At 40.9% G+C, this 16,216-nt stretch overlaps 1 protein-coding gene across 1 annotated transcript; it reads right to left on the bottom strand.

Moving 5' to 3' along the window:
• Positions 1–11,191: 11,191 nt before the first annotated feature.
• On the bottom strand, positions 11,192–15,492 carry LOC133887541 (receptor kinase-like protein Xa21). The gene is made up of 4 exons (XM_062327527.1): positions 15,452–15,492; positions 12,379–15,066; positions 11,931–12,302; positions 11,192–11,527 (listed from the first exon to the last, which is right to left on the bottom strand). The coding sequence occupies exons 2-3, from the start codon at positions 15,050–15,052 to the stop codon at positions 11,932–11,934; spliced, it is 3,045 nt and encodes a 1,014-aa protein (XP_062183511.1). The 5' UTR covers positions 15,053–15,066; positions 15,452–15,492; the 3' UTR covers positions 11,192–11,527; position 11,931.
• Between the last annotated feature and the right edge of the window lie 724 nt (positions 15,493–16,216).

Here is a 16,216-nt window from a genome sequence, read left to right as displayed (position 1 = left end):
GAAAATAGAAAAAATACATGCATGTAAGGAGGATTGTGTCCTATTTCGTGGAGAGTATGCAGACCTGGATCAATGGCATGTTTGTGAAACCCATCAATACAAGCATAGAAATGACGGTGGCGACGTGGAGGAAGGCAACAAGAGAAAAGGGCCTCCTAGAAAGGTGATGTGGTATTTCCCTGTAATTTCCCATTTGAAGCATTTGTTTGCGAACAAAAAGGAGTCCCAATTGTTGTGGTGGCACAAGGAGGGTCGTAAGAATGACGCAATGATATGACACCCCGCAGATTCAGCTTAGTGGCGAATCATTGATTTCATATTTGGTTGGTTTGCTGAAGAATTAAGAAATATTAGGTTTGCTATGAGCACAGATGGCATGAATCCATTCGGTAACATGAGTACCTCATATAGAACCTGGCATATTGTACTGTCTATCTACAACCTTCCACATTGGCTTTGTAAAAAGTGAAAATACATTATGTTGTCGACCTTAATTCCTGGTCCGAGGTAACCTATCAATGGCATCGATGTGTATCTTAGGCCTTTGGTGGATGATCTTAAAGCACTTTGGTCTGAAGGCGTTGAGGTTTGGGATCAGTACAAGCGAGAATACTTCACCATACATGCCATGTTATTCATCACAATCAATGATCTACCAGCACTTCGTAACTTTTCAAGGCGAGTAAAAGAAAAGGTGAAGCTTGCCCCCAATGCTTAGATGACACTAAAAGTATGTGGTTGTATAAGTCAAAGAAAATAGTGTACATGCGGCATCGACGTTTCCTTCCCAGGAACCACCCGAACCGGGAAATGAAGTCTCAGTTTGACAGCACAAAGGAGAAAGCGTCACCTCCAAGGTATTTCAGTGGGCAAGATGTCTATGATAAGGTTAAGAATATCAATGTTGTCCTTGGCAAGCGAAAATGATCCTCCACGAGTGATGAAAATTGAATGTGGAACAAGAAATCAATTCTCTAGGAGCTTGATTATTGGAAATACTTAGATGTTCACCACTCTATTGACTTCATGCACATAGAGAAGAATATCTGTGACAGTCTCCTCGGTACAATGCTCAACATGAAGGGGAAAACAAAGGATTATGAAAACGCATGAGCTGACCTTGAAGAAATTGGCTTAAGACCGGAGCTTCATGCCAATGATACGGATAAAGGAAAATCGTACCCCCATCTTGCATCACCCTATCCAAGAAGGAGAAAAAAGAATTTTATGAGTTCTTACACAATGTGAAAGTTTTCTCTGGTTACTCATCCAACATTATAAGACATGTTTTGGTGAAAGAGCTGAAAATGGTTGGCAGCATGAAGACTCATGATTGCCATGTGATGTTGACGCAGATGATTGTGGTTGGAATTAGAAACATGTTGTTAATTGGTGTTTAAGAGGCTATCATGAGCCTATGCTTTTTCTTCAATGCAATTGGTCAAAAGGTACTTGATCCGGAAGTGCTAGCCGAGCTAGAAAAAAGACACTTTGAGACTCTATGTCTTTTCGAGATTTATTTCCTACAATCTTTTTTTGATATCATGGTCCATCTCACAGCTCGTCTTGTGAAGGAGATTTATTTCATTAGCCTCGTATTCGTGCATCAGATGTATCTATATGAGATATTCATGGGAATTCTCAAGTCATACGTAAGGAATTAAGCTTTTCCTGAGGGTTGTATCGCGCAGGGTTACTCTACAGAGGAGGTAGTTGAGTGGTGTGTTAATTACACTGACCCAAATAACCCAATTAGTATGCCTCATTCTCGCCACGAGGGTAGGCTCTAGGTCAAGGCATTATGAGGAAACATTAAATTACTCTTGAGCCAAAGGCATACGACCAAGCTCATTTTCTCATGTTGCAACAAATAAGCGAAGTGTCCCCATATATCAATGAGCACAAGCAGTTGCTTTTTCAAGAGAATCCAGGGCGGACCGAAGCTTTGCTTGCAAAGCAACATATGCAAAGGTTCAACACTTGGTTTCGAGTACTCCTACAAGTGATTTGATCAGGAAACTAGCAGCGGGCCCTATATACACAATTACAATATATCAAGGGTAGGATATAAATGGTTACACAATTTACACGGTTGCCCAAGATCAGAAAAGCACATACCAGAACAGCAGTGTCCGTATAGATGCTTATGATAACAACATGCATAGGAGCACATACTACGGTCAGATAGAGGAGATATGAGAACTGGATTACTTGGGATTCAAGGTACTCCTGCTTCGGTGCCATTCGGTACAAGGGACAAATGGCGTTACGAATGACAAGTACGAATTCACTAGCGTTAATCTCAAACTTGTCGGATATAAGGACGAACCTTTCATACTCACTAAACAAGTTGCCCAATTGTTTTATGTGACTAACAAGGCAAATAAGAAACTTCATGTGATTCTCGCTTGGAAAAGACGGATCGTCGGAGTTGAAAACGTGGTTGATGAGGATGAGTACAATCAATTTGATGAAATCCCCCCTTTTGCTACTACAATCATGCCACAGGTTGCACAGAACGAGAAGACTCCACACCTGCGTTCCGACCATAATGAAGGGATCCATGTCAAGAAAGCACGGAAATGGCGAGTACAGACCAAATGATGCATGAATCAATATAACATCAAATTTGTAATATTTGTAATATTCAGTTAAGTCTGAATTTCATGTGGATTGACGCCCTAAATTTGAATCTATGACACCCGTTAGTACCTTGTTATCATATTGTGATGAATATAATTTAGATTACTTGTGACAAATTTTTATGAATTTTTGAGAATTTTTAAGAATTGTTATGAATTTAGATTTTTTTTTTGAATTTTTAAGAATTTAGATGAATTTTTATGAATTTATGCAATTGTAAATAAATTTATAAAGGAAATAATTATATCAAAAGGAAAAAAAAAAGAAATTCTGTTCTTAAAAGAAAATATCCCAAAATCCCTTTAAAAATAATTAATGACGGGTCGTAAACACATTAGTGACGGGTGGCAAATACTTTCAAATGAGTGTTTGAGAGGGTAAGTTCTTCACTCGAATCTAGTCCAAACATGTGTTTTTGTTGTGTGTTTTATTTGAAGTTTAGACTCAGTGAGAGATTGAAGTTCAACAAAATCTTTTCCTTCTCATAGGATAGTCCGTCGTTACCAATCTATTCTTCAGTGGAACATGCGGCGTTCAAAGGTCCTTCAGCCTTTCTCTTGTCTCTTTGCAATCATCCGGTGAGTTTATTTTTCTCATCATCGAATTATCCGGCATGCATATCTCAGTGTTCTTCCCAAAATGGTCCAGCGAGTTCATTTTTCTCATCATTGGATTATCCGGCGTGCATATCTCAGTGTTCTTCCCAAAATGGTCTGGCGTTCATATATTCAAATCGGCTCTTTTTCACATCCTCCTAGACTTTAGTCCGACGTTCTATCCGGTGCTCTTTCTTGTCATTAGCGGATCATCCGGCGTTCGAAAATTTTGTCGAGCCCACCTGTCTTATATGGATCAGTAATGTGCATCACTAATGACTCTGTCATTAGTGAAAGGTGAAAGCTATGACCCGTTGTAGCGAACATGGCCCTCTTAGGGCATCTAATGTGCTTTAGGGCCATGTAATGTGATTTTGGTGATTAATAACAACATAGTCAATGGGACTAACATGTTTGTCAAGTATATGCTTTAGTAGGTCTCATGGATGCAATAAATGATGAAGCCACCGTAGTCAGGACAAAGGTTGATTGAATTAGAGAAGTCCCAAGGAAAATGTACTCACCGGAAGGTCCAGTGATACCCTAGTTGTACACGCTGGAGTATTTATGTCAAAAGAGCTCAGAGAAGAATCATCACACTGGATGGTCCAGCGCTATGGGTATATACACCAGAGCATTTCTGACAGAGGGTGAGGAATGCCTCACCGGATGGTTTGGTGCTCAGCACTAAACAACACCAATAAAGAGAGACAATCCGATGCAATGGCGAAGAGTATCATTTTATCATCTCTATGACCTGACGCATTCAATAGAGTTTATTCTCTCACTAATGCACATGATATTTAGAATAGTATCATTAAAATTCATGAAGCCATAAAGGATGTGCACAATGAAAAATATCATATGCTAGTTACTAAGCTTGGTGGCATCAGACAACTACCCCATGAAAGTTCTAATGATATGTATTCTCTTTTGAAAATTCTTGTTAATGAGATCAATGGGCTAGGTTTGACGCAAATTGAAGATGATCAAGTGGTGAGAACAAAACTTCAAGCTCTTCTTCTAAAGTACAAGTTGATAGTCTCCATCATCTACGACAAGGGTGACATCAAGAAGATGATTCCAAGCCAAGTAATCGGCAAGATCACTGCCTATGAGATGACTATGAACACGGGGGTGGAAGCTTCTTCCTCATCCGACACCAAAAATCTTGCTCTCATAAGCAAGCAAGCTCAATGCCAACACATGAAGGCAAGGATGAGGAGATAAGAGAAAGAGTCAATCTCAAGCGAAGATGATAGTGATCAAGATGAAGAGAAAAATGAAGAGGATGATCAAAGCATATCAAGTGATGAAGAAATTGATCCTAAGATCGCCAAGATTTTCTCAAAATTAGAGAAGAATATGAAGAGTATCAATGCCAAGATTGATCATCCAATCTCCATTGAAGACTTAGTCAACACAATTGATCATATCAAGAAGGAGATGAAGACCAAGAACAAGAGGGAGACAAGGGGAAGAGCCAAAGCATTCGTAAGTATAGGAAGATGGGTGAGCGAAGATGAAGAGTCAAGCTCAAGTGATGAAAGCCTCACCATCCACTCCTCCAAGAAAAGCTCTTTGTCAAAGTCATCATCACACAAGTCATCACGGAAGCTATCTCACAAGTGCCTTATGGCCAAATATATGAAAAGCAATGTAAATGATGATGAATCCGATGCGGATTCCCTCTCTCATGAAGAATTTCTTGAATTGATCTATGAGCAACAAAGGGTCTTAAAAAACAATCTAAAAAACTTAAGAAATTTAATGCCCTTAATGACATTCATACTACCTTTGTTTCTAATTATGAATAATTATTGAGAAAATTTGAATTGCTAAACAAGGAGCATGAAGAGATTAAGGCAAAATTTGAATTTATTGAATCTCAACCTAAGGTCCCTTTGAAGCAATCTACCTCTCTCTTTAATTTCAATCCTAAGGTACATGCTTTCACTTCTTGTGATGATTTAATTGATTTATCTATCTCACACTTTTGCAATGAGGCTTATGTTGAGAATATTATTGTAGAACCATCAAATAACCTCATTGCACAAGAGAATGATGAGCTCAAGCAAGAAGTGGATAATTTTAAGAAGTACTTGGCAAGATTAAAGAGCAAAGAATATGTCCAACCTTTTCAAGATAACCGTGATACCATGGTGAACAAGCATGCAAAGGGGTCAACCGTGACATGCTTCAAAAGCCATCAAGAAGGCCACAAGTCCTTCCAGTGCAAGCAAACCAAGAAGGAGACAAGGAGAAGACAAAAAAGATGAACCTCTCCAACAAGATCTCCAACCTCTACACCAAGCCCAACTACAAGATTAAGACCAAAAGCAACCACTACAAGCTGAAGAAGAAGGACAATGTCAAGGTGGTTGCACACATGGTTGAGAGAAAAGACCGGAGGTGGAACCAACCCATTTAGGTACCAAGAAAGTCATCACCAACATGAAGGTGTCCCAATCGATTTGGGTTCCAAAGAAGGCTTGAAGCCCGATACGGCTATAGAGATTTGGAGACTTAGCTCATAAGATGAAGTGAAAGTTCAAGCAAAGAAGCCAAATGTCCATGATTGGGCGCGTTGATGAAGATCATAATTATCATATACCCAAATCTCCATTCAAAGATAAAAGAGGTAATGGTAGCTAGATTTATATTCATGCATTTGTTTTGCATCTAGTGCCTTTGCCTTGGCCAGGATTGCATGTGCATATTTCAATTTATTGCAATGCCTATTGTAGGTTTTCATATAGTAGGTTGCTTATGTTTCTCTCAAACCCATGAGCAACCTACATAGTTTACTAGTTGTAGGTCCCTTATATGGCTTAATTCTTAAATTGATATATTTTATGTGCCAGGAGTCCAATCTATAGGATAAATCCTCATTGTTATAAAAAACAAGTGCATATATCTCACAAGTATTCAAAACTTGTATGCACACATTTATGGGGAGTATATCCTATGGGTTTTGATTTTGAGACTTACATGTGTTGCTAGTGATATCTTTTGTAGTCTCATGGAGCAATCTACAAGTCCCTGGAGGTATACAATGCTTAAAGATTTTAATTGGTATCATTGTCGAATAATTTGTTCATTTAAGCTACCTCCGTGCATAATATGGTTGAAACTTCCTATCTCTACATTTTTTTTTCTAGTTGTGCATATATGTCTCTTTCATCATATGTATGCACACATAGAGGGGAGTTTAGATCATATTATGTGAGTTTCATGAATTGTGATCCATGTGCCTTCACTTCAAATTGGTATCAACATATCTTTTTAATGTGAATTCTCACAATTTGTATCATTTTATTGGATCATGGTTCATGAAGCTCTCTCCCGTGTGCTCTAATATTTTTCCCTTAAGTTCAGCATGTGTGTATAGTCTTTTTGGGAGATTGTTGACCAAGGGGGAGAAGTTTGACGATCAAAGAAACTGCAAGTGCGAGATGTATGAAGGTTGACAAAGGGGGAGAAGCTCTTGCATAGGTCGATCAAGAGAGATAGTGACAATGGAGAAAGGGGGAGCCACAACAAAAGGGGGATAAAGTGTAGACAAAGTGAAGGTAAGAACAAGATTCTTTACAATTAATATCATTGGTTGTTCTTGTCATACATCCAAGCAATATGGTAAGGCTTTTAAGTGGAGATTGTAGCATACTTTTATTTATTTGCCACTTGCTATGGTTATGTTATCATCAATCTCCAAAAAGGGGGAGATTGTAGCGAACATGGTCCTCTTAGGGCATCTAATGTGCTTTAGGGCCATGTAATATGATTTTGGTGATTAATGACAACTTAGTCAATGTAACTAACATGTTTGTCAAGTATATACTTTAGTAGATCTCACGGATGCAATACATGATGAAGCCACCGCAGTCAGGATAAAGGTTGATCGAATTAGAGAAGTAACAAGGAAAATATACTCACCAGAAGGTCTGGTGATACCTGAGTTGTACACGCCGGAGTATTTATGTCAAAAGAGCTTAGAGAAGAATCATCACACTGGATGGTCCGGTGCTATGGGTATATACACCGGAGAATTTTTGACAGAGGGTGAGGAATGCCTCACCGGATGGTCCGGTGCTCAGCACTAAAAACACCGAAGCATTTTGCTTCTGGACAGAACGAATTGAACTCACCGGATGGTCCGACGCTCAGCGGAATATACACGCCGGAGCATTTCTTGCAGATAAGGTTGCAGCTGTTGAAGAATGAAGATCAACATACCGGATGGTTCGGTGATGTATGTTGTGTACACTGTAGGATCACACCGGAGCATTATCTCCAGAGAGGGTTGCAATGACTCGGTTGGCTCAAGACAACTCACCGGATAGTCTGGTGATGGAGTTGCAGAATACACTGGAGTATACGGTGTTCACAGATGGCTTTGAGTGGGGTTCCAACGGCTAGCTTCTGAGGTTGTACACACCGGATGTTCCGGTGCTTGTACTACTGTCAGTGCTGGATCATCCGGTGTTAACAGTTTTTTTGAGCCGTTGGGAAACGGCTAGTGCGCGGGTCATTTGAAGGTGTGGTAGTGTGCTGAAGTCCAGAGGAAACTCATACACACTAGTGAAGACATTCAAGCCACCAAAGTGCTTAAAGTGATCAGCTAAGGCAATTAAGCACAAGATTAGGGAGTGATTAGTACTAATAGGCCTAGAGAGAAGAGTTGCTAGGTGTTGCTTCCTAGAGAGTGGATTAAGGAGTGATCCTACCTTGTACCTAGTGGTACGTCGGAACCTTGGAGTCTTGGTGACTCACTGACACCTTAAGTCGGAGTTGCTCAAGCTTGTTGACCCTCTGACTTGGTGTGAAGCGGCGGCAAGAAGCTTGTACGGGGACGCGGAGACCCTTACCATTGGTGGCTCAAGCTCCAAAGTGAAGACGGCGACAAGTGACCGGGAGAGAGGCTAGTGGTGAGACCTTGCCTTGGTGGCTCATCCAGGTTGAGGCCTTGTCTTTGTGACTTGGTGGCTCAAGAGCTATGACCGGAAGAGTTTTGGCGACCAGGAGCATATCCTTGGTGGAGCTCCAATGTGGACTAATGGTGGCATTCATGCCACCGATACCGCGGGATAAAAATTCTTATGCCGAGTTTGTCCTCTTTTGATCGGTAGACTAGATACACTAGATAAACTTAGATCATATTTAGATAGAAATTGATATAGGTTTATCTTGTAAAGTGTTTGGAGCCGATTAGATTCTAAGTGTCCTAATTCACCCCCTCTTAGGACGTCACCGATCCCCACACCCGTCACTAATAACTTAGTCATTAGTTACGGGTCACAGATATAACCCGTCACTAATGACCTGCCTATATAAATGGTTACCGGAACCCTAGCACAAATTTTCCTAAGTCCTCGCCCTCGCCCTCCCCCTCCTCCTCGCCGACGCCTCAACCTCGCCCTCCTTCCCACCTCCTCGCTGACGCCACCTCCTCGCGCTCCCCCTCCTCCTCACCGACGCCGCCTACTCGCCCTCCCCATCCTCCTCGTCGATGCCTCCACCTTGCCCTCGCCCTCCTTCTCGCCCACGCCGCCTCCTCGCCCTCCCCCTCCTCCTCACCGACAACGCCTCCACCTCCTCCTCATCGATGCTCGACCCCTCCTCACTAACGACGCCCCTTCCTCACCGATGACGCCCCTCCTCGCCGATGACCCCTCCTCCACGCTAACCTCGACAAGGTATAGAAGTGTGTGCTTCTCCTTCTTCTTCCTAGCACTACTATGTGGCCTGCTCTGGGGAGCCATCCCCCTCATCGGATCCGTCTAGATCTCACTGTCAGTTCCTCAGACATCTGGCCGATGTTTTGACTATGGCTGTTGGCTGCTTGATGTCTCTGTCAGTATTGATAAAAAGTGCATGCTAGTTGAGGTGGGTGTGATGCTCTGTGATTATAGCGGGCTAAGTGTAATTAGTGTGACGGTTTTGCACAAATTCTGGGCTGCAGTCACTAGTATATCTATTTATTGTCTTTATTTGTGAGCTTTTGTTTCCGTTCAGCTCTCTATTCAGCTGTTTTGATCTGTTCAGGTGAGTTTGGTGCTAGGTTGTTTGCATGACACACTAAACAGTGACTTGGGTAGCTCAGTCTAGCAATTTGTAGTGGAAGCTGTCACACTAATTAGTTAGTGAACTTAGTAAGCGTTGGATGGCCATTAAGCCGGTAACCCGCATTGAGAGCAAATCTATCCTTTTAACACTTGTTGTGTTTGATCATGTGTTAATCCACCTCTTTATGTCGATTGTCTTATATGATATCCTTGTGAACATGAGTAGAACATGTATTGTCATATCTATCTATTGAAATGCTCATGTTAGTCTATGTGATATTGGTTGCTGTCAAGATCATGTTATTAGAATGCTTTTGCTTCAATACACATGTTGTTTTCCATTTTTGCTTTGATGATGACATTTAGGAAATTAAAACTAAATTTGTAAATCCCAAAAAATTTAGGTTGCGTAACCTATTACGTCGTCTCCCGTTCGGGAGTGTTTGATTCTAAATATGACTTGGTAACTCGTCATATTTATAAGAAGATGCTCCTAAATTGTCCACGTACTTTGGACAGTTCGAGGATATGTGGCTCGAGTAGTAGGTTTTTGTGCTCTTGTATGGTTCTAGAGAGAATTTTGGTGATGTCTCACTGTTGTTCTCCGAATACACATCTTCTTGGCTCGTTGTTGAGACGTGTATTTGAAGAATAGTGAGGATGTGCTGCCAAAATTTTCTATATAATCTTGGCTTGAATTCTCAGAAGCCAAAACCAGTACATTATACTACTATGTGTTTTAGCTCTCACAAGCGAAAACTAGTACATTATACACTTATGGTCACATTTGGCCTGATAAGGACCTCCAACTAGCGCAGTAACAGAAGGGAATTATATTCCTGAAAACAACTAGAAATTTCCCCCTGAGTTTAAACACAATTCTCAAACACGATAAACTCAAGACTGTGAACTGACAAGGGGGTGAAGAAATTGGTGTGCAGAAGATGAAGATGCAGAAGATATGAGGAGCTGACAAGGGAGAGGAGACCGTTTGGATTGGAGGAATTCGAAGGGGCCATTTGGATCAAAGAAAATTCAAGGGAATTCCAAAGGAATTGAACAGAGGAAAGGCTGTTTGGGTCAAAGGATTCATGACCAGTAAAACAGAGGAAAGGCTCCCAAAACCATCGATTTCACAGGAATTGAAACATCCAGTCTGAGCTCAATTTTTTGCAAAGGGACAGAGAGAAAACGCTGCTTACGTGGGCGTGCACTGCCACCGCGCCATTGACAGATATAGTGGAAGCAATGGAGTCGAAGAGATTAACATCCAGCGCTCCAATGAAACGTAGGGCTACTAATTTAATGGGCCCATCTACCGGTGCTTAGGAGTGAGAATTCGCTCAATCGGTCTAAGCTATGACGTTAATGTTCTAAGAAAAATACATGTGAGCTTGCTTGTTCCTCAGCATCAAACATCATTTGCTACAAAATTTCTGTGTCTTCCAATCCTCTGTTACGGGGCTATGTTCCTGTTCTATTTCTATGTTTCTCTCTATGCCTATGTTTTGGATTACTGCATTCCAAATAGGAAGTTGGGAGAAGAAATATTCGGAAGAAATATTTTTTTTGCAGGAGTCTTTGCTCTGAAGTACGAGGATCAGACCAAAGGGTTGTTCCCTCGGTAAGTGACCAAATGCTATTTTTCTAAAGGATCAAACCTCTCGATGGTATTTAAATGAACTGAGAACTTTTGGTTATAAATTTTTAATAAAAAAATCTTTCGATATTTGAGTATAAAACCAATTCTGTAATCTAAATAAAATAATTGTTCACACTAAAAGAAACCAAGAACTTTTCTTATTATTCTGTTGTAAATGTATGACCTCTATCAAACATATTGCATATTAGACCAAGTCAATATCTAAAATGTTATACATTTACGAATGGAGAAAGTGCATTGAAGCACTACATAATGTCTAGCCCGCACAATTGCGCGGGCCACCTGATAGTAAAAGCATATAAGATGAACAACGACACTTCTTCCCCTTTCCATGGATAGAGAATATTGAACAGAGTTGAGTGAGTTAGAGGACAGAAGTACAAACATATTAAATCTCCATGCAAACAACTTTTAATTTAAACCAAAAGCAAGAATTGAGAATTTCAAAACTCTCTGTGTTGCGGGGTTCAAGTAGTCAAGCTAGCTTCAGTTTGCCAGCTCTACTTCTTTGTTAACAAAGGCCTAGTGTATACCAGGCTCTCCCGCGGAACACCGGGAATCTGCAGTGGAGAAAGACACACCATCACTTCTCAGATTATTTATAGGGTGTTTGGTCTGAGGAACAAGGTGATGCATCACTATCTCATTCCTAGCCCACATGTTTGGTTTGAAGAATAGAATGGGTTGATCTATCACCACCTCATTCCTCACAAGCATATGAATAGTGCAAACATGAGGGATGGTGTCATCCCACCAAAATTCATGAGATAAACTCATGATGGACCATCCCATCTAAGATTAATTTATGCAGTAAACCTTACGTCAGCTACAGGTAGAAGAAATAGCAGCAGACTTTACAGTAGGAACAAAAGTTCAGTCTACAAAACAATGAAAAAAAAGGTATAACTGGGACAAAATATACAGTAGATCATACCAAATCATCAATGTACTAGCTAGTGTTACCTTAGTTTCCTCTAAGATAAGCGTCCTTGATTCCGTGCAGCCTTGCAGCCACTTCCCGCATGTCCATGCGCTCATTCGGGGATGGATTAGCACAGCGAAGTCCAATATTTAGCACTGAAAGTAAACATTCCAAGCTCTTCTCCTTCATGGCTGCTGATGTTTGTTGCGATAAATCATTCTCCTCTTCTAGTAGTTCAGGATCTACAATCTGTGATATCCTGTCTGGGAAGTTCATCTCAACGAATCTTGCAATGTTCAGCCCGTCCTTGAACATATCGTCAGTTGGCCTTTTTCGCAAAAATATTTCAAGTAGAACAATTCCAAAACTGTAAACATCCCCAGCCCTTGAAATTTCATTGCCTGTTGCACACTCTATGGATTGCATAGAAGAATGGTTTAGTCTGAAGTTAATACTACAGGAGAAAAGACACAGTAAAACTAGCATTACCTGGAGCAACATATCCAATTGTTCCCTTTATAGCAATTGAAGAAGTTGAGATGGAGTTGCTGACAGATGATGTTGCGGAGTCAAGTCTGAACCTTGCAAGGCCAAAATCACCAACATGAGCTGTCATAGTTTCATCTAAAAGAATATTGCTGGGCTTCAGATCACAATGAACAATAGTTCCTTGGTTGTTATGGTGGAGGTATTCCAATGCATCTGCGACATCAACAACAATGCTTAACCTTTGAGCCAGTGTAATGCTCTTATGAATTGAAGTGTCTCCATCATCTCGAGTTGAGTACAATAACACATGCAAGTCACCTTGTGGCATGAACTCATATACTAAGGCTTTGAAATCATTTCCCTTAGAATCAATACTTGAGCATGAAGTTAGGATCGGAACTAGGTTTCGATGTCGCATATTTCTCAGAGCATTACATTCTGCGATGAAGCTCTTTTGTGCTCCCGTTGTTTCTAAGCTGAAAACTTTGATTGCAACCACAATTCTGTCTTGGAACATTTTTCCTTGATATACGGAAGAATATCTTCCTCTACCAATTAAATTGGATGTGGCAAACCCCTCTGTTGCTCTAGCAAGATCATGGTAAGAAACTTTCGGAAAGTTGCTACCAAATGAGGGCTGAAATATAGGTTTTCTCTTCTGTTTGCCCCTCCAGAGCAACATTACAGATATGACTATAGCAAGTGCCACAATACTGGCTAACGGGATCACCACTTTTTGCACGGTGGAATGCTTGTGCCTTCTGGAATTCAAAGGCGTGACAGAACAAGAGAGTAAGTGTAACTCCAGAGCCCCACCACAAAGCCCCTGGTTTCCATCAATCCTCACGGCAGTCGCATTCCCAAAAATTCCTTTTGTTGGAACCTCACCATTTAGGTGGTTGAATGACAAATCTAGTTGCTCAAGAAGTTGTAGTCTGCCAAGAGACACTGGTATTGATCCGGTCAAGTTATTGTGAGACAAATTGAGAACTTGTAGGCTAGTTATATTGCCTAATGATGTGGGGATGCTTCCGCTGAAAACGTTATGGCCCAGCTCGATAACTTGTAAACTTTCACAGTCACCCAAAGTGCTTGGAATATCTCCAGATAAATTATTATATTGAAGATATAAATTTGTGAGTTGTTCGGCATTGCTAACATCGGGATGAAGTGGTCCATCTATGTTGTTGAAAGATAAGTCAATCTGTATCACTGTTGGAATTTTGAAGAGCTCCTTTGGTATGCTGCCATGAAGATTGTTGTTGGAAATGCTCAGTTCTTCAAGCATTTGGAGGTTTCCTAGGATTGGGGGTATGTATCCATCAAATTTGTTTGACTGTAGACGGAGACGTTCCAATTGAGTCATATTTGAAAAGGTTGATGGAATGACCCCTGTAAAGAAATTGCTGTGTAGTGATACTATTTGCAGATTTTTTAGAGTTCCAAGCCATTCTGGAACCACGCCAGTAAATTGATTCTTACCCAATGACACAATGATCAGGTTGCGAAGGTTTGCTATACCAGAAGGAAAATCTCCTGACAACTGATTTTCTCCCAGGTATAGATATTTGAGTTGATTGGAAATGTTACCTAATGAATTTGGAACATGGCCTTCTAGACAATTCCCATCTGCCGCCAAACGCTGCAGCTCAGTGCAGTTGGCTAAGCTGTCCATAAAGTTCCAGTCTTGCATATTGCTTGCTCGGAGTTTATTTAACTCGAGATTTAGCCAAGATAGTTTAGAAAGTTTGCCGATGGAGCTAGGCACCACCCCAGTGAATTTATTCCTGGATATATCGATATAGGACAGCCTGGAAGCATTTGTTAATCCAGATGGGATATGCCCATGAAAGAAGTTGGCAGGTAATTGGAGCGCTTGGAGATTGGGTAGAGAGGTTCCGATATTGGATGGTACTTCTCCACTTAGACCATTTGCAGCAACGCTAAATCTAACTAGATTAGAAAGATTTAGGACAGGCTGTGGAAAACGACCAGACAACTTATTGCCACCCACATACAGGTATTGCATCCTGGATAACGTTGCAAACTGACTTGGGATGTGGCCCTCGATATTATTTGACGCACAAGAAAACATATTTAGCGTTGTGATATTGGCAAGAGAAGTAGGGATGGTGCCGCTAAGATTATTATAAGAAAGTTCCAACGTTTGAAGCCCGCGAGGCAAATATGCAGGAATCGGTCCAGCTAGTTGATTATTCCTTAGCCGTAGCTCCTTGAGCTTTGAACAGTTTGCAAGACTGGGTATCCTTCCTTGAAGCGTGTTATTACTCAAGGTGAGGGTTTGGAGGCGATGCAAGTGACCAAGGGATTGAGGGATCGGTCCAGTGAATGAATTACCTGGCAAGATTAGAACTTTCAGGAATGTCAGGTTTCCGAGTGAATCAGAGATTTGCCCTACCAAACCTCGACTTGTGAGATTAAGAGAAGTAATACGATTTGGGTGCTTGAGACTACACAGAACACCTTCCCAGCTGCAGAAGTGGCTGCTTTCATTCCACGACATCAAGGCTTGATATGGATCAAGACTGATTGCCTTCTTGAAATGAAGTAGTGACAGCCTATCTATGTAGTTTCCGTTGCAAGAACAGATGACAGCATGTGCACAGAACGCCATGAGCACCAAGAGGAACTGTCTGATTGCAGTAAGCTTCATGGCCGAATATATATCTTGATTACATGCATTGATAAAAAAGAAGGAGAAAGTTCAGAAAATAGTCAACAAATGTCTTAGGGAAAATAGGTCATTTTTTAGATAAAGGAATACAGTTCTGGCCTTTTACATCCTTCAATGCATATAGCCAAATGTTCATTATTACATAGTCTCATCAAGGAAAAATAGGTCATAATGCCCCAAGTTAGCGCGAGAGCAAGTTCTATGCAACTGGCGATGCATGCTGATGTCCAGTGACATCAGTTCTACTTAATTCGAGCTAGCACGTACGTACATGCAAACAGTTTCCGATAAGCTGCATGCTTGCAGTTCGTGATCAAAAAGCTGATCGACAAGACGAATGAGACGAACACGAGAGCTAAAATAAGAGATGATGCTTACCGGCGATCCTTGGCGGCACTCGGTCGAAGACCTGCAAACACCGATCGAGCAATGTGGTGGATCAGAGCACCATTCCTGAATTTATACTGCTTGCCGAGTTGAGGCTGCTCACTGAAAATTTATTACTATCATTCGAAGAAGATGGTGCAGTGACACCCGTCGCATCCGGTTGCATTGGTCCTAGGCTGTCGCCTTTTTCTCTTGACTTAGACACCAGTACCTTTTTTAGTTGGGATAGGGTCATTTTTTTTACTATTTAGCTTTGCCGTAATAATATAATGTTTCATAAAAAAAATATCAATATTTAGTCTTCACTCGGTTGCCATAGTAACTTCAGTTCTGTCAGACTCTCTCCCTAGTGGCCCAAATTTCTAACTAAGCAAATAATGGAGAAAGCGACGGTCCTGTTACATTATCATTAAAGAATAAAGATGAACCCTCCCCCCCAGCCATGAGCGCATGACCTATGATGAGACTTGACCTGTCTAATTTCCACAATAAATTTTGCCTATTGATGAATACCTTCAGGTTGCTTGAAATTTTGCCTATTGCTATTGATGCTCAATTTTCCTCCTTTATGTCCTATATTTTAGTTAATACGTCTTCTGTAGCAACTATTTGTTTCATCTAGAAAGAACCAGATCCTGCAGCTCATCTCTGTTAAGTGTGACTGGACAAAAGAAGAAGAAAAAAGAAGATGGTAATCATTGTCAGGGTGCCCCATTTATCTCATCTCATGCACACTCTCTACATTGTGTTCTTAAT

The sequence above is a fragment of the Phragmites australis genome, chromosome 12 (assembly GCF_958298935.1).
Source record: "Phragmites australis chromosome 12, lpPhrAust1.1, whole genome shotgun sequence".
Lineage (NCBI taxonomy): Eukaryota > Viridiplantae > Streptophyta > Magnoliopsida > Poales > Poaceae > Phragmites > Phragmites australis.
The sequence above is the reverse complement of the archived record's forward strand: the minus strand, read 5'-3'. Positions and strand labels throughout refer to the sequence as shown.